General features: G+C 45.5%; 1 protein-coding gene across 2 annotated transcripts in view; it reads left to right on the top strand.

Annotated features, from left to right (window-relative positions):
• ERMN (ermin) overlaps nucleotides 1-2,956 on the top strand; it is a 44,422-nt gene extending 41,466 nt beyond the window's left edge. For both annotated transcript variants that reach the window (XM_069225152.1, XM_069225151.1), the window contains one exon: nucleotides 1,054-2,956. In XM_069225152.1, coding sequence (XP_069081253.1) covers nucleotides 1,054-1,514 — 461 coding nt within the window. In that variant the 3' untranslated portion in view covers nucleotides 1,515-2,956. The remainder of the gene's footprint in view (nucleotides 1-1,053) is intronic.
• Nucleotides 2,957-26,908: the final 23,952 nt, after the last annotated feature.

Raw genomic sequence — 26,908 nt, forward strand, 5'->3', positions numbered from 1 at the left:
GTGCATTGATAGAAGGAAGGTGAAATGACGGGGCTGCTGATATGTTGTTTTTAGCTCATAACATCTTAAGTAAAGGCAAGATGGCTTCCTGTCTTCCTACACGTGGGTTACATTCTCACACAATTACAGGTTGAGTAAGGCAATGAATGTTGGGGTGTTTAATCCAGCTAACAATCCTGCTCTGTTACACCTGGAGGCAAAAGAAAATCCAGCCACTGGCGACTTTGTATGTGCTACTACTGGTAATTAACTGAGATTCAGGCATTAAAAATATAATTTCTCTTCACCCTTACTAAGACGCCTCGTCATTTGGTTTGGGATTCCTAACTTATGTATTGGACTGTTATCTATTGATAGCGCCTTTTGGCCAGCCACTAATACTAGCATCCTCTACAGAAAGCACCCTCTCAGAAAACTTAAAATACTGAAGCCAACTAGAGGTACAGTGAAAGTTTGGAACAGAAAAATGGGTGAAACACTGACTGTTTGGGGTAGGGTGCAATAGGGACCACACCCACATGCCACTGTGAAGCAACAGATGTTAATTTCACTTTTGTGTTGATATATGCTTAGGCCCATAATTGCCATTGGAAATCAACAAACTTTAGCACTCTCAACATAGCATAATGATGTTCATTATTAATGTGTCATGCTGTTTAATCAAGATGAAAAAACGGTACACAAGGTTTAGGATGCCCATGTAAAAACACAAGTATAAGGTATGCCTTGTGCAAGTGAAATAAATGGGAAAAGCACATCTTTAAATCTGAAATACCATAGGTAATTAAAATACGCATTTTAGTATTGTCTTTGGATATGAATATTTTCAATGCATTCAATAGCATAAAGGAATACATCCATGGTAGGTCACTGGATGTGTTTATACAGTGGCTTGCCAGGGTTGTATTCCTTTGAATCCCAGAAACACCTGTAGGCACCACGTTATTCCTTGCGGCAATCAATAGAAAACATTAGTGGTGAACTGCACTATAAGTTAATAAAATGTCACTGAGATGATAAAACACAATTATGATTAACTCTTTCTGCTTTTAGAAACTGGCCCTCAGAAGATATCTGAAAAAGAATGTGAAGTGGCCACTAAAGAAGAACCACAGCTAGAAAAACACCTGGAAGAAATTGATCATTCAATTAATGTCTTGAAAGAAAGGGAATTGCAGGAACCAGAAAATAACAATGTTATTCATCCTGCAAAAACTGAGGAAGAGCGAGAAGTAGACGAAGCCAGTGAAGACACACCGACTGTAGGAAGTGAGAATGGAAACGAGGAGGAGTCGTGCTTTTATGACCAGGAAAGTGATGCAGAGGAAACTCCTCCTAACAGTCCCACTTCTGGTTCGCTCTCTGGTTCACCCAAGGGGCAACCAATTCTGGGATTGAAGCCTGAGATTTCGAAGCACAATTACTCTAAATATGATACAGTATCATATCGAAAAATCAGGAAAGGAAACACCAAACAAAGAATTGATGAATTTGAGTCCATGATGACTTTATAAACTGGAGTGGAATTGTTAATTGTACAGCTTCAATTTATCATTCTAGAAACATTACTTTACCATATGTAATAGTCCTCTGTACAATGTCAACCCCGTTATTGATTGTACCAAGAAATATCAAGCACGGGAATATTGTTGTACCCTAATATCATAGGCAAAATATTGACAAAAGAAATATCAAAAGATAAGTGCATACAGAGGAAGTACAGATTTATTATTCTTAAATCCATGTCTGTGAACATTGAGAATGTATATCTATAATATATATATATATATATATATATATATATATATATATATATATATATATATATATAGATATATATAGATATATATAGATATATATATATTCAATGTACATGCATGTGGTGATAGGTATATAAAATCTGTACATTCTTACCTTTCAACATTTTGGCCCTCATTTAGAATTTCCCGGACGGGATCCCCCGTTCCCCAAACTCCAGACAGGGTTGCCGGCACTGTAGTTGCGACCTCCCCGCCGGACCCATTATGACTTTCCTGGTTGACTGACGGGTGCAAACCAAGATTTCCACCCATCAGCCGAGCGGTAAAGTGGTGGCAGCATTGCCGCTAGCTCAAAATAGAGCCAGCGGCAATGCTACCACCAGCAGGGGGCACCATCACAAAGCGCACTGTTTACATAGCAGACGGTGCGCGTTATGAGAGTGCTAGGCTAGGTGACCCCCTGCACTGTGCCATATAAATGCTTGCAGAGAACCAGGTTTTAATCAGCAGGGCAGTGCGCGTGCAGCACATCCCTGGCTGATTGCAACATGGACCTACTAGCAGACTGTTGCAATCCCAATCCTGGTGGAGACGGCAGTACCCTGGCAGTCAGACCGCCAGGGTCATAATGTGGCAGTCGGACCACCACAGCAGAGGCGGTCCAGACTGCCACCGTGAGTCTGGCAGTCTAGTGACCGCCAGACTTTTAATGAGGCCCTTTGTCTCTTAATATTGTGCCTGTGATATTAAGGTCCCATGATATTCCCTTCTTGATATTTAGGAACCACACCCCATTACTGGTCAAAGATGTTCATAAGCTGGTCTCACATTCTTTTCAATATTTGTTTTACCTGTCTCTCTAATGTCATACGTATAACTACCACGCATTTTTTGTTATGCTTGATCATAATGGCTGAGTCACACTTAGCTTTAGAAATTGCTTTGCATTGCATCGCTATGTCTTCATTTCAAAATTGTAATGACATAGCAATGTGACCACAGCAGGTTCATATTACACAGATTTGTCAAAACTATTCAGCTGTTTCAACAATTTGTAGTAAGAAACCAAGCATTCAAAATGTAAACACATTTATAACCAAACACTGTCATGTGCTTAAATAGCAGTATTGTGATTGTTACTACAGATTATAGGAACAGTAGTAATAATTAAATGCAATAAACCATTTTGAATTGAACCCTTTTTTGTTCAATGTCTCCTGCATTCTTCTATTTTGACATGTTGTTACGGAAAGACAATAGGAATGCTTAGGATGATTTGCCATTTCAATATATGGCCATACAAGGAGTGATGTTTGATTGGTGTAGTATTTGTACTATGAATTATTAGATAGACTGCAAGCTAACCCAACAATAATGCTATGTCTAATTACTTTTCTCTTCCGTATCACAGTCCTTAGTTAAATGAAGGTGAGGCCTGTAATGGAGTCCCATTATACTGCTAGCAAATTTTATTTGAGTCTTTATAGCTCCTTATCTGCCTCAGTGAGTAAACAAAAGCTTCCACTCATGGCTAAATCATACTGTCTACTCCAATAAATTTGCTTCTTCTAAATTAAACATTTTCTTTATTTCTATGCAGTGGCTAGACGTTCAGACATATGTAGTCTATTCTTTGCATTTCTAAGTAACCACTTTAGTAACCAGTGGACCTGCTTGTTCTTTTGTAGATCACTCACTCAGTTTAAGGCCTGGCGGACTTCCATATGCAGACTATCAAACTCCCTTCCTACCTTTGATCTAGTGCATTTCATATCCATAGGTCCAGTTGTTGCAAGCTTCAATAGAAGGCAACCAAAGCACGTTTTATGACCAAAGAGATGATGCATCTGTAAATGACCCACCAAGCCACTTCTTGGTTGTCTGGGGTGAATTGCCCTTTCTGCAGAAATCACTGGTCCTGAGTTTCTACAGTTGTAGTGTGGGCTGCAGGAGTGTTTGCCTCTCCTCTAAGAAACAGCCAGCATGCCTTTTTTCTAGAATTGTGGACATGGCTTGGCTGTAGTCAGGGGCGTGTGGACAAATGTTTGAGTTTAAAATATAAAAAAAAAAATATTGTGATTCAAAAGTCTAGTAGTATAGAAAATCATTGTTGAGAATATCAAGAACCTTGTTTTTAATATAGTTTTCAATAATATAATTGCATTATTGTTTTCCTAATTATTTTAAAGTGCTTTGTTTAATATATTAGTTTTAGATGTCAATATCATTGGAGTAATTGTTACTTACTTTATAAATGTTAGTGTTGTAGCGCGTTTGTTGCTATTGTAGGGGGAAAGAGTGGAAAGTTACAAAATTAGAAGTATTTTTAATATAATTTTTTTTTGTTTTTTGTTATTTACTTTTTTGATTATGTACATTTATTTAGTATTATATTTTACGTTTAAAATTGACTTTTAAATTTGCATTTATGTTTTTTAGGTGAGTAGATTGGGAAGAAAATAAATAAATAAAATTTGTATGTATTGCTATTTATATGTAATGTAATAATTTTTATTTAATTGTATGTATGTTTTTAATTTATTGTTTTTAATTTACATACATTTGTCATGATTTCATAATGTTGTTTTCTTTTGGTGGTCAGGGAAGTTCATATTATATTTAATTTTATTTTTCCTGTCTTTCTTTTTTAATGTATATTTTTAAATTATTTTCATTTTGGTTAACAAATATATTTCTGTATACTGTATATTAATTAATATTGTATAATGAATGTTCAGATGTTTACTAGGTTAGTAGATCTTGTATGTATATATTTAATTGTTTTGAAGTCACACTTCCCCTACTGTTGCTTAGACTGGAGTGGGAGAAGTAAGTCAGATCCTTCCATAGTGCAACACCTTCACTACAGATGCTTAGACTGTAATGGGAATAGTAAATGTATCCCCTTGAAGTCCATCACTTTGCCTACCATTGTTTAAATGGGAGTGGGAACAGTACATCTCATGTTTCCGGGGTCCAATACTGTTCCTAATATTGGCAACATTGAATGAATATTATTATTTATTTATCTTTAATATTAGTTGTTTTTATTTCTTTTTGTAATGTTTATATTATTTGTATTAAATATGTTTTTTGGGTTGTATTTATTTATATATGCATGTTAACATATATGCTTTGATATATTGAAAATGCTATAAAAAATCAAAATGAATATAATGTAAAATAATTATTTTTCTTTATGTGATCATATACACACACACACACACACAAATACATACATTCATGCACATGGAGACATATATTTATTTATGGTATTAAATACATTTTGGCATTTATTCACTTTACATTGTTTTGAATTATATATTATAATAATAATTAACATTTACTACTTTAAACTGTATATATATATCTATATATAGATATATATATATTTATATCAGAAAAACAATATTTTTGTATCCTTTGGATAATATTACTGTCCACGCTAGTTTTTTTCCAATATGTTTGTCATTTTCATTAGAATGATGGTCAATATTTTTGACAGAATATTTTTGTCAACAATATTTTTTACCACAATATCGTGTCATTGAACTATAGTGGAGAAGGAAAGAAATGTCATTAAGCATAATTTCTGGCCAGGTCCTAATCATGCATGAAAGGGTGTGGTTTTCTATGGTTCTAGAAATGATGTCCAATCTTGCACATGCTTCATATATTTTGGTCATTATTGATACTCAGTGAGGACTTCACTTGGGGAGCATGTGGGCTCTTGTTGGCAGAATCTAAACCTGTACTTTCATTCTAAGTTTGTCTGAAGCAGTTACTCAGGTGAGTGTGCGGGAAATCACATGGTACACTTATCAGTCCTGCAGCTCTTCAATTCAGGGAGGCCTGGTAGCCTACTCAACAACATACATTGCATCATCACTCGATAAACGGTTCAGTTGATATATTTCAAAACGTTTTCATTTTTGTAACATAATAGCTATATGTTATTATTATTATTATTATTATTATTATTATTATTTTATTATTATTATTATTATTATTATTATTATTATTATTATTGTTATTGTTATTGTTATTATGATTATGATTATGATTCTTATTTTTATTATTATTATTATTATTATTATTATTATTATTATGCTATTGAAGTATCTCATTTTGTAAGATGCACCCGGTGCGGCTGCACTCTCACCTGGATGAGGGGTGCACTGACCTCAGGGGGGAGAGGATGTGTTGATAAATAAATTACAATATAAGAACACCTGCTGCAGAGTTGCTTGTGCAGTTAGCTTTCAGAAAGCAATAAAAATGTCATGATAACTCTTGTGATTAATGTTCCTGCTGGAGAGAGATCAGAGTTTTGTCTAGTGGCAGTTTTGACTCACCATAACATGGTACCGAGGGTTTGTATTCCTTGTGCAAAGAACAGATCTGTATTTTGTGAAGATAGATGAATGGGTTAGTAAAGTCAGCCTTTACCAGCTCCTTAAAGCAAATGTAATGTATGTGACAGAGGGGCTAGGGAGAGATGAGAGACACTTTTACCAGGTGGTTGTGAGGAAATCTGAGGCGGAGCTCGTGAGAGGAGTGCCAAAAAGGATTGCCACACCGGGCAGCACCAGTACTAAAGCCATCTCTATCAAGGGGGTAATACCGCAAACAGGCCGGCGGACAAAAAAAGGGAATCATGACCGTGGCGGAAACCGCCAACATAGAAAGCCACTTTAACACTCTGACCGCCACGGCGGTACAGACAAGCAGCGCAGCGGTCACTGCCAACAGACAGGCGGAAGACAATGTACCGCCCACAGTATCACAACCCGCCAATCCGCCACCTTTTCCGGGGAGGATTCATCGTGGATAAAAACACGGCGGAAACAGCTTTTGCAATGGGAAAACGCTCACCTTAACACATTCCACGAGGAAGGAGGACACCATGGAGCCGGAATTACAAATCCTACCTGCCCTTGTCTTCCTGCTCTTTTATGAACACCAGCAATGGCGGTGGCGAAGACAATGGTGAGTACTGCACCTATGACATAGGCGACGGGGTGGCAAAAGTCAGGGGGACACACACGCAAAACCCCCACCCCCACCCTCACCCTTGCACATTATAACACACACAGCTATGCATGTCAAAACATCACAGTAACAACCCACAACCCCCCCGGAAGAATGCAAAGACCAAAGGAAATCAGTCGAAAAATTGTAATGTATCAAAATACAGTTACCAAATATATACAGATATATATATATATATATATATATACACATTCAAAAGTATATACATTACGAGAAGCAGTGCAGGTATGCACATATCAATGTCCATGCACCACTGGTCCAAAAATGCATGGGCGAGGCCCACAATAGATACCTGTCCACAAACGGAGAGAACACTGCTGGGGCATCAGATAGAAATACAACAGGCGCCTCAGAGGGAATGGAAGGGGGGGCACCTCAGCCGGATTACAGCACCACGCCAGATCCACGACGGGGCTCCATGCCCATTGATGTATCCTGGGGAGTGCAAAGCCATAGTCTCTCAAGTCTCTACAGTAGGTGGGTTGCCCACTGAACAATCCTGGGGAGTGCAAAGCCACAGTCTCTCAAGTCTCTACAGTGGTTGGTTTGCCCACTGAACAATCCTGGGGAGTGCAAAGCCACAGTCTCTCAAGTCTCTACAGTGATTGGTTTGCCCACTGAACAATCCTGGGGAGTGCAAAGCCACAGTCTCTCAAGTCTCTACAGTGGTTGGTTTGCCCACGGAACAATCCTGGGGAGTGCAAAGCCACAGTCTCTCAAGCCTCTACAGTGGTTGGTTTGCCCACTGAACAATCCTGGGGAGTGCAAAGTCACAGTCTCTCAAGTCTATACAGTGGTTGGTTTGCCCACTGAACAATCCTGGGGAGTGCAAAGCCACAGTCTCTCAAGTATCAACAGTGGTTGGTTTGCCCACTGAACAATCCTGGGGAGTGCAAAGCCACAGTCTCTCAAGTGGATAACAGTCTCCAACGGTTCTGGGGGGGAATGGTGCCCACACTGCATTTAGCTCCCCGTGACGGTTCCTGTACCGTCACCGTCCCAGCTGTGCATGGGATAACGATGCTTGATGTGGCGGTGTTTCCTTGTTCAGCGGTGCTTTGCCATGGCGGTCTCTGATCTGTTCAGCGGTTCTCTGCTCTGTTTAGCGGTGCTGTGCCCTGTTCAGCGGTCTTCACCATGGCGGTGATTCCCTTGTTCAGCGGTGCTTTGCCATTGCGGTCTCTGATCTGTTCAGCGGTTCTCTGCCCTGTTCAGCGGTGCTGTGCCCTGTTCAGCGGTCTTCACCATGGTGGTGATTCCCTTGTTCAGTGGTGCTTTGCCATGGCGGTCTCTGACCTGTGCTTTGTAGTGTGGGATGACGTTCCCTCATTTTCCTGCGGGACTTTGGCAGCCGGGGCCCTCCTGGGCACTGACTCCGGCGGTGGTCTCCTGACCAGTGACGATACTCGTGCCCTCCTGGGCACTGACTCCGGCGGTGGTCTCCTGACCAGTGACGATACTCATGCCCTCCTGGGCACTGACTCCGGCAGTGGCCTCCTGACCAGTGACGATACTCGTGCCCTCCTGGGAAATGACTCTGGCGGTGGTCTCCTGACCAGTTACGATACTCGTGCCCTCTTGGGCACTGACTCTGGTGGTGGTCTCCTGACCAGTGACGATACTCGAGCCCTCCTGGGCAATGACTCTGGCGGTGGTCTCCTGACCAGTGACGACGGTGCTGGCGGTGGCGTCCCGGCCGCCGGGGAGGATGGCGCCCTTCTCCGCCGTGCTGCTCTCACCAGACTGTGCAGACTTCCTCTGGCCCTTCACCACCTTTGGAGGAGTCACAGCTGACTCTGCCATCCCCCTGGGACCCTTGTGAGCAGTTTTGCCGCCCGGAGTCTTCACCCTGCCCCGTCGGCCACTTTCCAACTTGAGATGCTTTACAGGGGGTGGACTGGCAGTGCTTTGGCTCCGTGTCACACTGCCTGCCCTGGTGGCCGGTGCATTCCACACACCGGTAACACGCACCACTCGTACTGGAATCTTTTTGGCTGAGGTGCTACTATGGGACTTATGAATTGGAGGGGTGGGGATGGGGGCAAAGAGGTCAACGTTGCTGAGGGAGAGTTTGTGACGAACACTGGGATGGGTAGCTGGAGGGGGTCGGGAGTGGAGGAAGAGGAGGTGGTTGTAGGAGGTGTCACTTTAGGTGTTTTGGGTGCAGGTGCAGGTACTGGAGGCTGTCGTGAGGTGGATGGATGTTGGGTGTGTGGGTGCCCGCGTTTGTGTACTTTGGGAGGGGGCATCACAGACACACTGGGAGAGGACACAGGGGATGTCTAAATGGGAGTGGGGGTGGTGAGTGCAGGTGAGCGGGGTGTGGTGCTGGTTGTTCTGGTGCGAGTCCTAGTGCCTGTAGATGTAGAGCATGCAGGTGAGAGTGTAGACGACACTGGGAGGGAGGAGGGAGATGATGAGGAGGGGGACACAGTGGAGGCAGTGGATGTTGCTGTGTCTGTATGTGTCTGATAATTGTGTGAGTGCCTGTGGGATGTGTGGTGCCTATGTTTGCCTGAGCTACTTTTGTGTGTTGAGGTGTGTGCATTCATGTCTGTTGGTGTGCTTGGGATAGGCTGGGGTACAGGGGATTGGGTCTGGGTGGAGGAAGTTGGAGGGGGGAGGCTAGACACAGGGACAATGGCTGCCATCAGTGCTGAGGCCAAAGATTGCAGGGTTCGATGAAGGGCAGCCTGACCAGAATGAATGCCCTCCAGGAATGCATTACTGTGTTGCAACTCCCTTTCTACACCCTGGATGGCATTCACAATGGTAGACTGCCCAACAGTGAGTGACCTGAGGAGATCAATGGCCTCCTCACTGAGGGCAGCAGGGGTGACAGGGGCAGGGGCTGAGGTGCCTGGGGCGAAGGTGATGCCCACCCTCCTGGGTGAGCGGGCACGGGGCGAATGCTGAGGGGCTGCTGGGAGGGCGGTGCTGGTAGGGGAGGTGGCGGCTGTACCTGTAGAAGTGTGGGGCACAGATGGTGCCACCACCACAAGGGAGATCCCATCGGCGGATGAGTCCGTGTCGCTGGTTGGTGATCCGGAGCCCGACGTGAAGCTCCCCTCGCCCTCCGTCCCACTGGTGCATTCTGAGTCCGTGGTGTGGCCCTCCATGGCCATGTGGGATGCAGCTCCCTCGTGCTCCGGTGCCACTGTACCTCAGCCTGATGATGCTGATGCACAAAAGAACATGGAGAGCAGAAAAAGGGGGGGGACGACAGAAGAAAGACATGTTGAGTGCATGGCATACCGCTACCGTTGGCGGACAATAAAGACACAGCAGCCCCCTGCACTACGCCGTGCTCCTGGCCTCTACAGATGCAATTCCTGGGATATGGCCTACATCGCTATGGTGGACATCTGCACACATGGATGCCACAGGGGCATGTATACCTGTACTTGGCACTCTACTGCGGTGGGGTGGAGTGCCACATGGCCTGCATTACGGAGGGGCCTAGCCTATGGAAGTCGCCCTGGCCTAGGGAAACCCACAGCCCTCCTCCCATACCTAGACCCCTCAACTGCGCGCAAAGTCACCAGAATGATTGTGTACTCACCCCCTTGTGTCTGCTGTGATGCCCTCAAGCACCCATCCAACTCAGGGTAGGCCACCGCCAGGATCCTGAACATCAGGGGGGTCATGGGACGATGGGCACCCCTCCCACGTTAGGAGGCCATCCCCAGCTGAGCCTCTGCCGTCTTCTTGCTCCAGCGGCGAATGTCCTCCCATCTTTTATGGCAGTGGGTGCCCCGTCTCTGGTGGACCCCCAGGGTCCGGATGTCCTTGGCGATGGCACGCCAAATGTCCTTCTTCTGGTGGGCGCTGACCTACATGACATGCACAGGGGAAGAAGAGAAGTCATTAGCAAGAGCACCGTTGAAGTGAGTGGCCCCTATCCCTGCCCTTGCCATGTGGCACATGCATTCACAGTCCTTCATGTTCACTGCTCTCTGCCCCCTTCCCTCTTACAACCAGCCCTCTCCACCCAGGCATAGCCCATACAACGTGCTCCCTGTGTACTTACCTGTTGGTCTGGAGGACCGTAGAGTAGCGTGTACTGGGGGAGGACCCCGTCCACGAGCTTCTCCAACTCCTGAGCAGTGAAGGCAGGGGCTCTTTCCTCAGACGCAGCAGCCATTGTCTCTTCCAGACCGAGGTCACAGCAGCACTTGCAGTGAAGGTCCTCTCCTGTCTAAGATCAGGTATTGAGTGATTGAACAGCTAGAAAATGGCGGTCACGTCCGCGGCGGTGATGTCCGCGGCGGTGCGTCTCATCACCGCCGGCACACTTCATCATTGGCTCCTGGGACTCATAGGGTCCAATGTTAACCAATGCAGCTTCGCGCCGCGGTCTTCGACCGCCTACCGCGACGGTGTACAACGCCAGCGCAGTTACCTCACATCCCACTGTCCCAGTTTAGAGGTGAGGCAGCCACCATTTCAGGGGCCCACATGGCTTAATTTGCAACACATTTGCACACATACCTTGGCCTACACTCGACACACATACAGGAAGATTTTTGTCTTTGGTGTCGTGTTCTGTGTATCTGTGTGTACATACCTGGGATTTTGGTGACTCTGTGGTCACTGCTGTCCTTCCTAGGCACCGTCAGCTTGAACATTTGAGAAGATGTCGGAATCCTCCGGTGTACCGACCGCTGGTGGACCTGTTGACAATGGAGGAGCAACATTTACCCATCACCTACAGGTTTGACCGTGCCACAATCCTGGAACTGTGTACCCAGTTGGAGCCAGACCTGATGTCACCAATCCGTCATCCCACAGGAATCCCCCCTCAAGTGCAGGTGCTGTCAGTGCTCCATTTCTTTGCAAGTGGATCGTTTCAGACAACAGTGGCCATGGCATCAGGGATGTCCCAGCCTATGTTTTCCAACGTGTTGTCCAGAGTGTTGTCTGCCCTGCTGAAACACATAAGGAGCTACATCGTTTTCCCTCAGGTGGAGGATTTGCCAACAGTGAAAGGTGACTTCTATGCCCTTGGACATATCCCCAACATCATAGGTGCTATTGATGGGACCCATGTAGCTCTGGTCTCCCCCACAGGAGTGAACAGGTATACAGGAACCGGAAGAGTTATCATTCCATGAATGTACAGATGGTATGTTTGTCAGACCAGTACATCTCGCAGGTAAATGCTATGTTCCCTGGCTCAGTGCATGACGCCTACATCCTGCGCAATAGCAGCATCCCTTAAATGATGGGTCAACTCCAGAGGCACTGGGTGTGGCTATTATGGGACTCTGGTTACTCCAACCTGTCCTGGCTATTGACCCCAGTGAGGAATCCCAGGACCAGGGCAGAGGAACGCTACAATGAGGCTCATGGGAGGACTAGGAGGGTGATCGAGCGCACCTTGGGCCTCCTGAAGGCCAGGTTCAGGTGCCTGCATATGACAGGTGGTTCCCTATTCTACTCACCAAGGAAGGTGTGCCAGATCATCATCGCCTGCTCGATGCTTCACAATCTTGCTTTGCGACGCCAGGTGCCTTTTCTGTAGGAGGATGGTCCAGATGGTGGTGTTGTAGCAGCTGTGGAGCCTGTGGAGCCTGTGGACAGTGATGAGGAGGACGCTGAGGAAGAAGACATTGACAACATGGAGTCAGTCATACCGCAATATTTCCAGTGACACACAGGTGAGAACAGTTTTCTTTTTAACATTACATTCACTTTCACACTTCTACCTCTAACCTGTCTGTCATTTCATAGCAGTATTTGGGCACTGAGTTGTACCTTTCCATTACGGTTTCACAGGTGTGGTTAGCAACGTGTGTCATCTGCTTGCATCCTTCAAGGACTTGTGATGTGTGACATAGGTATGTTGGCTATAAAAATGGAAAGCATGTTGACACTGTCATTGATTATACATATTTACCAAATCACAGACTGACTCCAGATTGTTTTGTGGTTCAAGGGTGTTTATTTCAGTACTCAAAAATGGAGTCGGGTAGTGATATGGTGATGGGGGACGGTGGAGGAATGTCCATGGCAGAGTCCAGTCCATTAGTCACACAGGTGCACTGACCATATGGGCATAGAAAGTGGAGATGGGGCAGTTCCAATCGGGCCAGGGTAACAAAGTGAGACAGTGGGAGGACAATCAGGCTGGTCTCATTTCCTGGCGGGGGTCTTGTCATCTTGCTCTGTCCTGTTCCTGGATCTCAGGGACCGCTTGCGGGGTGGTTGTCCGTCTGCAGGGGGTGGGGTGCTGGTGTGGTGGTCCTGTGGCGGGGCGTCCTGTCCACTAGCGCCGGCGGAGATGGTGGGCAGTTCATCGTCCATGCTAGTGTCAGGGGCCCCTTTGAGTGCCACGGTGTCCCTCATGGTCTTTTGTATGTCCTTCAGCACCCCAATGATGGTGCCCAGGGCGGAGCTGATGGTTCTGAGCTCCTCCCTGAACCCCAAATACAGTTCGTCCATCAGGCGCTGGGTCTCCTGAAACTTGGCCAGTACCGTTGCCATCGTCTCCTGGGAGTGGTGGTATGCTCCCATGATGGAGGAGAGGGCCTCGTGGAGGGTGGTTTCCCTTGGCCTGTCCGCCCCCTGTCGCACAGCAGCCCTCCCAGTTCCCCTGTGTTCCTGTGCCTCCGTCCCCTGTACTGTGTGCCCACTACCACTGCCCCCAGGTCCCTGTTGTTGTTGGGGTGGTGGGCTATCCTGGGTTCCCTGTAGTGGTGGACACACCGCTGATTGATGTGTTCTGGGTACGGAGGTATGGGCCCGCTGGGTGGGTGCTGTGCTGGTGTTACCAGTGGGTGGAAGGTCAGTGTTGAGCTGTGCCTGTGCAAGGGGAACCGACTGTCCCGAGGCCCCCGATGGTCCCGGCTGGTCATCAGGATCCAGTAGGGCAGAGCTGCTATCGTCACTGTGGGCCTCTTCTGTGGGTGGAGTGGAGTTGTCTGGACCCTCCGGTGTGGTGACGTTCCGTAGTGGTCCTGCAGGGATATAAGAGCATGATTTGTGCATCTGTGTGAGTAATGGTGTGCATTGGGTGGGTGTTTGTGTACCCCAGTGCAAGCATTCCTGTGTCTGGGTTTGTGTGATGATGGTTAGGGGGTTGTTATGGGTATGTGCAGTGAGCATGCTTTGGTGAGGGCTGACCATGCTTTGTTTTTCCATGCGGGGCTTGGTGTTGGGATGGGTGGTTTGTGTTATGAGTACATTAGTGAGGAGTTGGAGGGATAGGGGAGGGGGTGAGGGTGGGGGTGTGTGATGGCATGCAGGTAGGGTGGGGGATATGATAGTTGAGATTTAACTTACCAGTGTCCATTCCTCCACCGACTCCTCCGAGGCCCTCTGGATGCATGATGGTCAAGACTTGCTCCTCCCATGTTGTTAGTTGTGGGGGAGAGGGTGGGGGTCCACTGCCAGTCCGCTGTACCACAATGTTGTGCCTGGATACCACTGAACGCACCTTCCCCCGTAGGTCGTTCCACCTCTTCCTGATGTCCTCCCGATTTCTTGGATGCTGTCCCACTGCATTGACCCTGTCCACGATTCTTTGCCATAGCTCCATCTTCCTGGCTAGGGATGTGTGCTGCACCTGTGAGCCAAATAGCTGTGGCTCTACCCGTAGGATTTCCTCCACCATGACCCTGAGCTCCTCCTCGGAAAACCTGGGGTGTCTTTGGCGTGACATGAGGTGGTGTGGGTGATGTGTGGGGTGGTGTAAGTGTTGATGTGTGTGGTGATGTGTAGTGGTGTGTGGTGTATTGTGCGTGTAATGTTGTGTGGGTGATAGAGTGGTGTGCCTCTGTGTGGTGGGGTTGTCCAATGCTGTGCTCTCTCTGTCGCCTTCGTCTCTAATTTTTGGTCGTAGGGGTTTGTGGGTGATGTGGGTGTGTGTTTTATATTGTGTTGGGTGTGTGGGAGTGGTGTGTGTATGTGTATCAGGTGTGTGTATTTTGAATTGTCCAATGTGGCGGTGTTTTGGAGATGTGTGTGTATTTTGAGCGTGGCGGTGTGTACCGCCAATGGAATACCGCGGTTGAAAGACCGCCGCGTGGATTTGTGTGTCGTGATAGCATGGGCGTGTTTCTGTTGGTGTGACGGTGGAGGTTTTGTTTTCGCCAGTTTATCACTGACCTTTGGTGTGCCGGTCTTGTGTGGGTGTCTGAATTTTGGCAGATTCCGAGATGTGGGTCATAATAGCTGTGGCGGAATTCCGTGGCCACGGTGGTGTTTTGGTGGTCTTCTACACGGCGGTAAGCGGCTTTTACGGCCAATGTTGTAATGAGGGCCTAAATGCTCAAAGAGGAATCTGGTGCAAGACATTGAGACCGTCTGAGACGATGTTGGAAAATGGGTTATTGGTAAGGGCAGGCAAGTACCTACACTTCGCAATAGGCCACTAACCTCCACTTAGATCCAGTTAGGTCTCAATAAATTAAACCCAGCTCAACCCTTGGTAGCTTGGCAACGAGCGACAAGGCTTAACTTAGGAGACATGTATGTAAAGCATGTAAAAATCACGAAACAGTAAATAAGTAAAACACAAAACACAATACAAATCCAAGACCCATTTATAAAACTATATTATATTTTTATCGTTAAAATGACACCAAAATGATTAAAATCCGATAAGGGAAACGGGAGATATACATTTTTAAAGAATTCATGCTTTTTAGCGCTTAGAAACAAATAGCGCCGATCTGGTCATCTGGTCGCACCTCGACCAGAGCAAAGTCAAAGATTGAGGCCTATCACATTGGAGTCCTGCTCGGCTACAGCCTGCGGGAGGCCTTGGTCAAAAGTCACCTATGACTTAATTCTACTCCCTCTCACTAACTCCTCCCATTCACACCTAACTCACTCACACTCCTACGTTTACTCCCTTGCAGTCACTTTCACTTATTTGTACTCACACATCCTCTCACACTCACTGATTGTTAAACACCTTCACTCTCATTGACATTCTCAAACACACTCACACACTTTCACTCATTCTTATTTGCTCTCAGTCACTCACAAGCACACACTCACACATCAAAGCGAAACACCTTTTTTTTCTTACCTTGCTTCCTATGCTGACAACTCAGAGGTTCCATGAGAGTAGCAGAGCAAGAATCCAATGCTGGACATTGAAGCCTACAAGCCAGGCTTCCGTACAAGGAGCCAAAGCACCATGGCCAGGTGTCAAAAGGGGAAGATTAACCTGAGTCCCTTCATCAGCTTCTTGATATAACTGGAAACACAGCCCTATAAGAAGCTGGGACATTGTTGAGGATCTTTCCCCTACTGCTCTGGTGGCTCTTCATTGATCTTAGGGATGCTCTGATGTGCACCTTGACAGCCCCATTTTGGCACATATACTGTGGCATCTGATGCACATGCAGTATGTCTGCTGTATATAATGGATGCTGCTTCTGTGGAGGGATCATAATTGAAATAGGATCCTCACAGGCTTAATCCAGACCTCCCCCTACAGAGTACTTTGCTTTTGAACAGCCCCGCTCCTCCTCCTGTCATCATGAGCCTGGAGACAAAGCTGAGAGGGCTGATCTGCATACTGCCTGGATTCATGAAAATACAAAAGTTGTATTTTCATGAACATTGCTGAGTTAAATAATTAGCAGGTGTGGGAGAGGCAATTGAAAGTAAGTGGTGCCTTATAGGAGTCAGAGGTCCTCCATGAAGCCCTTGTAAGAAGCCATCACTGTGATCTGGCTGGGCAAGTAGGGTCTTTGTTATGTGTTTTGACATGTACAAGAAACAGCTGCCATATATGGGTTAACTATCAGTTTTAGCCATGAAATGCTACAGTGAGATTCCCACTTACCAGCATTTCATCAACTTTGTTCAACCAAGAGAGACAATGAACTGTATGAGAGGTCCTTCCTAGGAATGCAATAGTTTACATGGAAGGCAATAAAAGACTGAACAGACACGGGTAAAAGTCATATTAGTTTGCATATTCATCAGTAGGCGGAGCACACAAACAAAACATTTCTGGCTTTGCTGGAATTGACATCTCCTATCATGATATCTATCGCTCTTTTAATTAGCTTACCATAGTGTACTCACTTGCGGCATTTCCACCAGCTACGAAAAAATGACCCAACTTCACCACAATCTTCTAACACCTTCCTGATTTGCACTCAAAAGCTTGGACCTCTGCTTGCCCACCAGGTCAGCACAGGCTATAGCCTTCTCTTCCAGGAGGTAAGACACTTACCATATTGTAAGACCTCACCTGCCTGGCTGGGATCTATCTCACTGAGATTGGAGCTCGCACTGCTTTGGCAATTGCTAAGAAAACTGTCAAAGATTTTGAGTGAACACCATGTTTTATTGATCCTATGCAGTGAATGTTTTTTGTTTTCAGAAAGAACATGTTTAAAGAAGGGTTTGCTGCACTGGAATTTTTTTGAGAGCACAAGGGGGCAATTGCATTGTTTCCCTTTTGGGAGCACCAGTCTTTTCCTGACTGTCTTGCATTGCAGAAATGTGCATCAGGAGAAACACTCTAAACAGAGTGGGTCTTCCAATGTACATTGATAAATAGGCAGAGTCGTATGAGACTCCACTTTCAGACATCTAGCTCTTCTCCAACTTCTAAATGAGATCAGTAAAAAGCGAGTTTGGCAAGATAGGAACCATACTGATTTAATAAAGATCAATTCTCTACGGCATCAGCTACCACTGAAACAGCATTTTCAGTGATTGCTCTGTATTCCAGACATATCCAGGTGAGGAATATATTGTCCTACAGATGGGACCCAAAACCTATTCATCATGGTTCTGACAATATCTTTTAACAAGGAACAATGTGCATGGTGGCAGAGGCATTACTCATGGACATTAGCAAATGCCAGCTATCAGAACAATAGAGGTCCTTCTCAGAAAAAAATAAGCATTACAAATAGAGAACAAATCCCTGATAGCTCTCATAGTTTCATTAAGAAACCCCTTCCCAGTTTTTTATGCTTCATTCAACATAGGATTGTCATGTACTAAAGAGTACAGAGAAGGAAAGAAGGTGAAAGTAAAAACCAATTGCACTACAATACAATCCCAAAAACCTAAGGTACCAGAAGTTGAGTTTCATTGGTATACCGACTCTGGGTGATCCCTGGACTTCACCCAAGGCATCTAATTATCTGCAGATGGATGTTTAAATAGATCTGAAAGTGGTCTTGTTACATATACCCTTAAATCATCATCCTCCATCCACTCAAACAGGCATTTAATATGAAGATTATGGGGGTCATTCTGACCCCGGCGGTGTGTACATACTGCCACAATATGAGAATGGTGGTTCGGCTGAAGCCAATCCTCCACTTCTCCACTCATACCAGCATGGCAGTATCAACTGTTGGGCTGGAGATGTCAATCTCCAGCCCGACTGCCGGCACAGTACCCCTGGCGGCATTATGAGCCTGCCTACCACCAAGGTTTTCGTGGCATTAGCAATGCCATGAAAACCATGGTGGTAGTCCCTACCAGTGACAGGGACTTCCTTCCCTGTCACTGGTAGGTGGCTCCCCTACCCCCCCAACACTCACCAGACACCCCCCTCTATCCAAACTCCCCCATCCCGCCAAACAACACACACACCCACCCCCTCAGATCAACATACACACCCCCAACCCCTCTGATCAACACACACACCCACCCCTTCCGATCAACACCCCCCCATAAACGCACACACCTGCAGACACGCACACACCACACAATTGACCCCACAGCCAAACATGCACCCATCACCTCCCTCTCCCACCCCACCAGTCACAGTGCCCCTCAGCCCACATGCCCCTCCCTGCATACACGCACACAGACACTCACATGCACCACGCATAAACCCATTCACTAACACTGCCATACATGCAGTCATAACACACTGCACACATGCATTCATACACGCATACTTACAGACATACTGACACACATTCTTACACAATCACACTGGCTTGCAGACACGCACTCACTTCACCATTCTTACACGCCTTCACTCACATGCCTACAAACATGCAAACTACACAACACACACAGACGCATTCACACATGCTCTTACACACTCAGACACACACACAACACCCACCCCACTCCCCTGTCGGAAGCCCGACTTATCTTGGATGAGGAGGTCTTCCGGCATGGAACAGGAGGGGGCACTGCTACTGCCAGCAGAACACCGCCAGGATGTATGAATTGTCATTATCCCACTGGCAGCGTTTTACTGGCATGGCGTTGCTGGTGGTAGCAGCACCAGCTTACCAACGTCTGCCAGCATGATCACTGCCGGATTTCTGCCCTTCTTGTGGCGGACGTCCGACAGTGATCATAATATGGCAGACAGATGGTAGCTGCGATGATGGTATTTTGAGTGCCGTCACCTCAGCGGTAGGCTGTTTTACCGTCAATGTCAAAATGACCACCTATGTCTTCTGGTGGAAAATGGGTTATTGGTAAGGGCAGGTAAGTACCTACACTTAGAAATATGCCACTAACCTCCACTTAGGTCCAGTTAGGTCTCAGTAAATTAAACCCAGCTCAACCCTTGGTAGCTTGACAACGAGCGACAAGGCTTAACTTAGGAGACAGAGTGTAAAGCATTCAAATATCACTAAACAGTAATTAAATAAAACACAGGAAATAGTTTCAAAATCCAAAATCAATTTATAGAAATAGATTATATTTTTATCTTTTAAATGACACAAAAACAAATAAAATTGGATAAGGGGAACCGGAGATATGAATTTTTAAAGAATTATTGTTTTCTAGCACTTTGAAACAAAAAGTGCCAATCTGGTCATCTGGTCGCACCTCGACCCGGGCAAAGTCAAAGTTTAAGGCCAACCGCGATGGAGCCCAGCTCGGCTACAGACCGCGGGAGGACTTGGTCAAAAGTTTACCTTAGGACTTAGTCATTTTTCTGAAGATTTCCTTCAGCAGGACGAACCTGCCAGTCCAATCTGACCTCCTGGAACTCTTCTTTGGATACGCGTCGCGGGAGCCAACCGTGGAGATTTTTACCTTCGGACTTAGTCGTTTTTTTGAGGTGAAAATCCTTTGACCGGGGCAAACCTGGATCTTGATCTGATGTCCTTGGAGCCCTCCTTGGATAAGCTGGCTGGGAGGTCCCGGTCAACTTCCTACGTTCTGACTTAGTCTCTTTTTTCGAGATCTTCTTCACCCGGACGAACCTGCAAGTCAGGCCGGGTCACGGTTGAGGCAAGCTGGCTAGAGTTGCTGCGGCGGGTCGGTCCCTTTATGGAGCATTTTTCCAAAAGTTCTCCAAAGTTCTCCAAACTTCTGGATCTTCTTCCAAATGTTCTTTTAAGGTTCGTTTGGGATCCACAGCTCACCCCAAGGTTCCAGAAGTTCTGAGATGCTCCTTGGGGGTGTAGTCTACAACTCCCAGAATGCACCTGGCACAAACTCCTTTTTGGCCACTGGACAGTGGTCAGTTGGTTGGTTTCTTCAGGATTTGGTGCAGGGGACTCTGGTTAGCAATTTTTCACCTGTAGCAAACAGGGAGTACTTCCTTGAACCAGTTGAAGCCAGGCAAAGTCCTTCTTGTGGTGAAGCCCAAGTGTGCAGCTGGTGCAGTCCTTCAGAGTGCAGAGTACAGGTGCAGGCCAGGGGTCCAGCAGGGCAGTCCTTCTTCTCCTGTAGTTCTTCCTTGTTGGAATCTGTTGGGGATCTGAGGTATGGGTGCAAGTCTGCCAGTTTTATCCTTGCTCCTGGGTGAAATACATGGGGGGTCCTGGTTCTCCAGTCAGGGGCAGGGTCCTTCCCCCTGTGATGACCACTTCCTGGGATGTGTGGCAAAAATATATCCCAGGGAGCAACATTCCTCAAAAATCCATCATGGCTGAAAGTGATTTTTGGAGGTTGAGCCCACCCACTGGTGTGGCTAAAAATCCTAAACACACCCCTTCCCCGTCCTCTCCTAATCTAATCAAGGGGACACCTAATTGTCTGGGTTTGCAGGATGTGGGGGTGTTGCTGGGTTGCTCCAAATGTCCTTCTCTGCCTTTGAAGACCAGTAAGGCAGCCCTCCCCCTTCCTGCCTCACCATCTGCTGAGGGGAGATATCCTCCCACAGGCACATCTCTATGTGTGTAGCCAGGCCAATTCACACCTCATCTAGGCAGCCTGGCCAATCAGAACACAGTAGCAAAAACACTGCAGGGCTGAAGTTGGCAACTTTTTAGGTAAAGTTTAAAACTCTTTACCTGAACAAGTTATATTAAATCCAACAACGGGAAGTTGTGGGATTTATTATAACAATTAATTTGATACCAAACATCTGGTATGTGTTACTTAAGGGGACTTTTAAAACTAAAATAAAGTCTCCCCATTCTAGCCCATGGAGGCCATTCACTACAATGAGGGAAAGGGATAAGGTCCCTGCTTATAGTTACATGGCACCCAGCCGTAGGAGCACATAGGGCACACCTTAGGGGTGACTTATATATAAAAATAAGGTAGTTTAAGACTTTGGAACTACTTTTAATTCCAAAGTCGAATTTGCATGTAACTTTCATTTAAAAGCAGCCAGCAAGGCAGGCCTGCCTTTAAAATGACACTGGGCACCTCAGCAGTGCACCTATGGGGGCACTACCTATGCTGGGGTCCCTAAACCTCCATGCCCTACCACATACTAGGGACTGATAGGTAGGTTAACTTTACCAATTATATTTAGCCTAATTTGCATATCCACTTTACACAGAGCACTGGCCCTGGGACTGGTAAGCAGTACCCAGGGCACAACCAAGAGTCAGTAACCACCAGTACCTGTCCAAAAGTTTGGGGGTGACCAGGGCAAAAAGGAGGACTTTCCTACATCTTTAAAGCTGATTCACCAAGGGCCACATGTACAAAACTCAGGTTTTGCGACTCGCAAATTGCGTGTCAGAGCAACTTGCAATTTGCAAGTCGCAAAACCTGATGTATAACAGTGTCAATGACACTGTTTGCGATTCCCAATGGAGTTGCAAATGACCTATCTCATGAATATGCATGAGGTAGGTTGCAATTTGCGACCCCATTGGGAATGGCTGCCCTCACAGGGATGGTGACTCCTTTCAAATATGCTGTTTTTTTTTGTTTTGAAATGCAGCCCGTTTTCCTTAAAGGAAAAGGAGATGCATTTCAAAATGAGAAATGAAAAGTTGGTCTTTTCCTTTTTTGAGAGCAGGCAGTGGTCTGTGGGACCACTGCCTGCTCTGAAAAAATATTTTCGCCGCCATTTACAAAGGGGAAATTGCGAATGGTGGTGCTAACTGCGATTGTTTTGCGACCGCATTCGCGGTCACAAAACAATCATACATGGGACTATGACTCGCAATTAGGAAGGCAACACCCCTTTCTAACTGTGACTCGCAAACCCTCTTTGCGATTCAGTAAATAGATTACTGATTCACAAAATGGGTCTGTACTTCTCAAATAGCATTTTTCAAGTCGCAAACGCCCGATTCGCCTTTTGCAACTTGAAAAATGCTTCGTACATCTGGTCCCAAATTTTTGCACTTGTTGTGAATCTTCACAGGTGACACATTAAGCTTATCAATGGCATCTTTATTTTGCTGCTGCAAAGCTTGTACTGCACCATCATTGACATCAAATGCTTGTCCAAAGAATGTCTACTCCTCTTTCAGTCCCCTCATTCCCATATCAATGTCAGTCGTGATGAGTTGCATTTCAGGCTACATCCTGTTTTCAATATAATTCTTACAAAATTGCAAACAAGTAACAATGCTTTCTTTAATGATGGTAGACTGTAAATTGCTCACCTACACTTGTGGGCAGTTGCACTAATGGTTACAGTTTACCTCCTTGATTAATAACAACTCATCGGGGAGGCTGCTTGGAGCTTGTCACAGTAACAGCTGTGTTGAATCCTTTAGGGCTGCAGCATATGATTCTTTATGTTGGTGGTGACTTACCTCGGTATTTCTAGCACTTTCTGCACTTTCTCTTCAAAAGGTCAGATTTATCTGATCTTTCTTCACTTATTTCCATTATAGATATCACAGGTTGCTCACTTGCCCTTTTGGATTTCTCCCAAGCCTTCAATTAAAAATGGATCTATGCAATTGCACTTCTACTGCACGGGCATTTACCTCTATTCTTCTCACTGACAGAACCTTCGGGATATGGCAGCACTTTAATGTGTTTTTTCTTTCCACAACCTTGGGTTTTCACCATTTGGTGTCTCTTGATCTTCAGATTCTAATGACTCATTAGCTTCTATTTCCACTTTTTATTTGACTTTTAATTTCACTTTATCTCATCTTCTACAGCCTTGAGAAAGCCCTGGTGAACGCACCCCATAGGGCAAAACACTTATTGGCTGAGTACCTACTATGTTCTACGCCTCATCTACTTGTTGCACAATATGAAGCTATTCACAACTGTCTAATAAACTTCAAGTTTGATTACATATCTCTGAGTATTTTTCCAATTCCTTAAGGCACGTCATTGGATATTTGGCATTTGGAAGCCTATAAATCATCGATACACAAGTGGGAACTTACCATTTATCAGTAAGTTCACTCTATATATGGTGGACTAGGGTCCATTTCCCCGGTCCAAGCTCCCACGTCTACCTAGTGAACTGGCCATATTTACGGGAAGTAATAAACTGGGCCCCTACCTATGTTTATCAATCTATCATTTTGTGCATTCTGATTAAGTTGTCTCTCTTCTTCAAAACATTTGCAGTCTTGGTTTATGAGACCTTTGGATAGTGCAATGAGCAAAACTACAATCTGGATACTATAAAGAAGGAAGCCATAAGGATTGCCAGATCCAGCCTAATGCAAGAGATAGTTCGGAAAGCAGGCGATTAGACCTCCTCATGCAATAGCATGGCAAGTCCATTTATATCAGTGGAATGAGGTAAAACATCATGTTGGTTTATTAATGAGCCCTGTTGCTAGAAGGAATTTGAGAGGTCATAGCGTTATTTATTTGACAAAGACAAGCATGTGTCTATGAGTTCTGATCTACTCTCAGTCAGAGAACATACCTTAAAAGTTATATTTAAGCATTGAAAGGAAGACTACAAAAGTAATTATAAGTCTATGGCTTCACTTTGACATGTAAAATCTATTATGAATTATGTTAGACTTGGCATCCGTGGCGTGGTCTCCCCTAACCTTTTGCCTCTGTTTCCCAGGTTGTTGATGTGTGCTGGACTATGTTTATGTTGTTTTTGTTACTCTGGGCACTTTACCACTGCTATCTAGTGCTAAAGTGCAAGTGCTCCTATGTAAAATGTCTGTGTAATTGGATTTTCATGGTTTGCATATATGATTTACTGGTAAGTCCAGAGTGCTCTAAAGGTGCCCAGAGCCCGTAAATCAAATGCTACTAGTGGGCCTGCAGCACTGGTTGTGCCACCCACATTAGTAGCTCTGTAAACATGGCTCAGACCTGCCACTGCAGTGTCTGAGTGTGCAATTTTTAAACTGCTAATTTGACTTGCCAAGTGTACCCACTTGCCAGGCCTAAACCTTCCCTTTTCTTACATGTAAGACACCCTTACGATAGGCCCTAGGTAGCCCCATGGGCAGGGTGCAGTGCATGTTTAAGGTTGGACATATACTAATGTGTTTTATATGTCCGGACAGTGAAATATTGACAAATTCGGTTTTCACTTTTGCAAGGCCTATCTTTCTCATAGCTTGACATGGTGTCTGCCTTTAAAAATGATTAAAGCGTAGATTCCCTTTGGGGGCAGATAGACATGTGGAGTTTGGGGTCTCTGAGCTCACAATTTAAAAATACGTATTTTAGTAAAGTTAGTTTTGAGATTCTGTGTTTGAAAGTGCCACTTTTAGAAAGTGGGCATTTTATTGCTTAAACAATTATGTGACTCTGCCTGTTTGTGGATTACCTGTCTGGGTCAGTTTGACAGTTAAGCTGTTTGCACCTCTCTCTATAACGTGACGCAAAGGGAGCTTGGGTGTAGCCTGCATATCCTGATGAGCCATCTGTGCTAGGAGGGAGGAGAGGTGTGGTCACTTACACCTGAAAGGGCTTTGCCTGCCCTCACACAATGCAATCTCCAACCCCCTGGTGTGTATCTGCAGCCAGGCCTGGGCAAAGCAGGATTTCACAAACAAAAGTGACTTTTCTTTGAAGTAGGCCTACTTCAAAGGCCAAAATGGGTATAAGAAGGGCACCCAAAACCACAGACTTTAGATCACTTCTGGACATCAAGGGGAACCTCTGCCTGGAGAAGAGCTGAGGAGAAGGGCTGCCCTGCCTGTGACTGTGCTTTGCGGAGCTATCCTGCAGTTGCTGCTTCTGCCTGTGCAAGTGGACAAAGACTGGACTTAGTTGTGCATTCCTGCTTGTGAAGAAATCTTCGAGGGCTTGTCCTGAGTTTGCCTCCTGTTGTTGAAGTCTCAGGGCCATCAAAGACTTCTCCTGCCAGCACCTGGACTCTCTGCTGAGACTTCTGCCCTGCCAAGTGGTGCCCTATCCAGTTCCTGGGGCCTTAGAAGGTGAAGCTGGCAGACCAAGACTGAAAATCCACACGCAGACCGCTGTGCTGGAAAAACAACACGCCGCCGGCATTGCGGCAGAAATCGATGCTCCACTGGCATCGCGGCTTCAAGTTCGATACATGCAGCTGTAGAAATGATGTGCAACACCCGCTGATGGAGGCTGATAACGTTGCACCCACATAGCAGTGTTTTTTGCTGATACCGTGCGGCAGGATTTTCGACGCTAACCTTGCTGGGCATGGAAAAACAACGCAAAGCCTGCCTGGACCATAGTGCTTGCCTGGATTGCCGCATTGCTCTCCTGCAGGGAGAAAAAACGATGCACGCCGACCCAACCGGAGAAGGAGAAATGACGCACAGTCTCACTTGCGGGTGAGAAATCACTGCATTGCTAAACTTTTTCGACGCACACTCGCCCGTGCGTGTTATTTTGATGCTACCCAGGTACTTTTCAATGCTAACAGTGTTTTTACTGCTCTCTCAAGGATTTAAGACTCTTTTGCTAAAAATTTATAACTTGACTTGTGTATGTTGGATTTTTGTCATTTTGGTCTTGTTTTGTTTAGATATTTCCTATTTTTCCAAACCTGTGTTGTGCCATTTAGTAGTGTTTTCACTGAGTTACTGTGTGTGTTGGTACAAATACTTTACACCTAGACTCTGAAGTTAAGCCTGCCTACTTTTGCCAAGATACCAAGGGGGTGAGTGGGGGTTAACTGAGGGTGATTCTCCTTTAACCTGACTAGAGTGAGGGTCCTCGCTTGGACAGGGGGTAACCTGACTGCCAACCAAAAACCCAATTTCTAACAAATTCTGATTTAAAAAAATGCTACCTCCAAAGCTGATCAACAGGTGATCAAAAAATATTATTTATAAGAAGTAGCTAATCCTAAACGTCATTGGACATTGGAACGGGGGTTCAGATATGTACGAACTAATGTAGTCCATGTGGCTATCAAACAAAATGAAACATGCACTTGCTATTCCATTCTTAAGGAGCGTAGATGGGACGTGTGACAACATTAGACTTTTGAATGCCAAAATCTATTATTTGAAAAAGAATCAAAATAATTCTATTTTTAACAGAGATTATGCTTTTGCTGACCATGCAAAGTGTTGTAGTTTTAATTTAAGAAAACGTGTTAATTCTGCTACTGTTAGGAATAAATAGTTTTCTCATTGAAATAAAAACAAAGTAAGAAATGCAGTATAGTGCATTGATAGAAGGAAGGTGAAATGACGGGGCTGCTGATATGTTGTTTTTAGCTCATAACATCTTAAGTAAAGGCAAGATGGCTTCCTGTCTTCCCACACGTGGGTTACATTCTCACACAATTACAGGTTGAGTAAGGCAATGAATGTTGGGGTGTTTAATCCAGCTAACAATCCTGCTCTGTTACACCTGGAGGCAAAAGAAAATCCAGCCACTGGCGACTTTGTATGTGCTACTACTGGTAATTAACTGAGAGTCAGGCATTAAAAATATAATTTCCCTTCACCCTTACTAAGACGCCTCATCATTTGGTTTGGGATTCCTAACTTATGTATTGGACTGTTATCTATTGATAGCGCCTTTTGGCCAGCCACTAATACTAGCATCCTCTACAGAAA

The sequence above is a fragment of the Pleurodeles waltl genome, chromosome 3_1, assembly GCF_031143425.1.
Source record: "Pleurodeles waltl isolate 20211129_DDA chromosome 3_1, aPleWal1.hap1.20221129, whole genome shotgun sequence".
Classification (NCBI taxonomy): Eukaryota; Metazoa; Chordata; class Amphibia; order Caudata; family Salamandridae; genus Pleurodeles; species Pleurodeles waltl.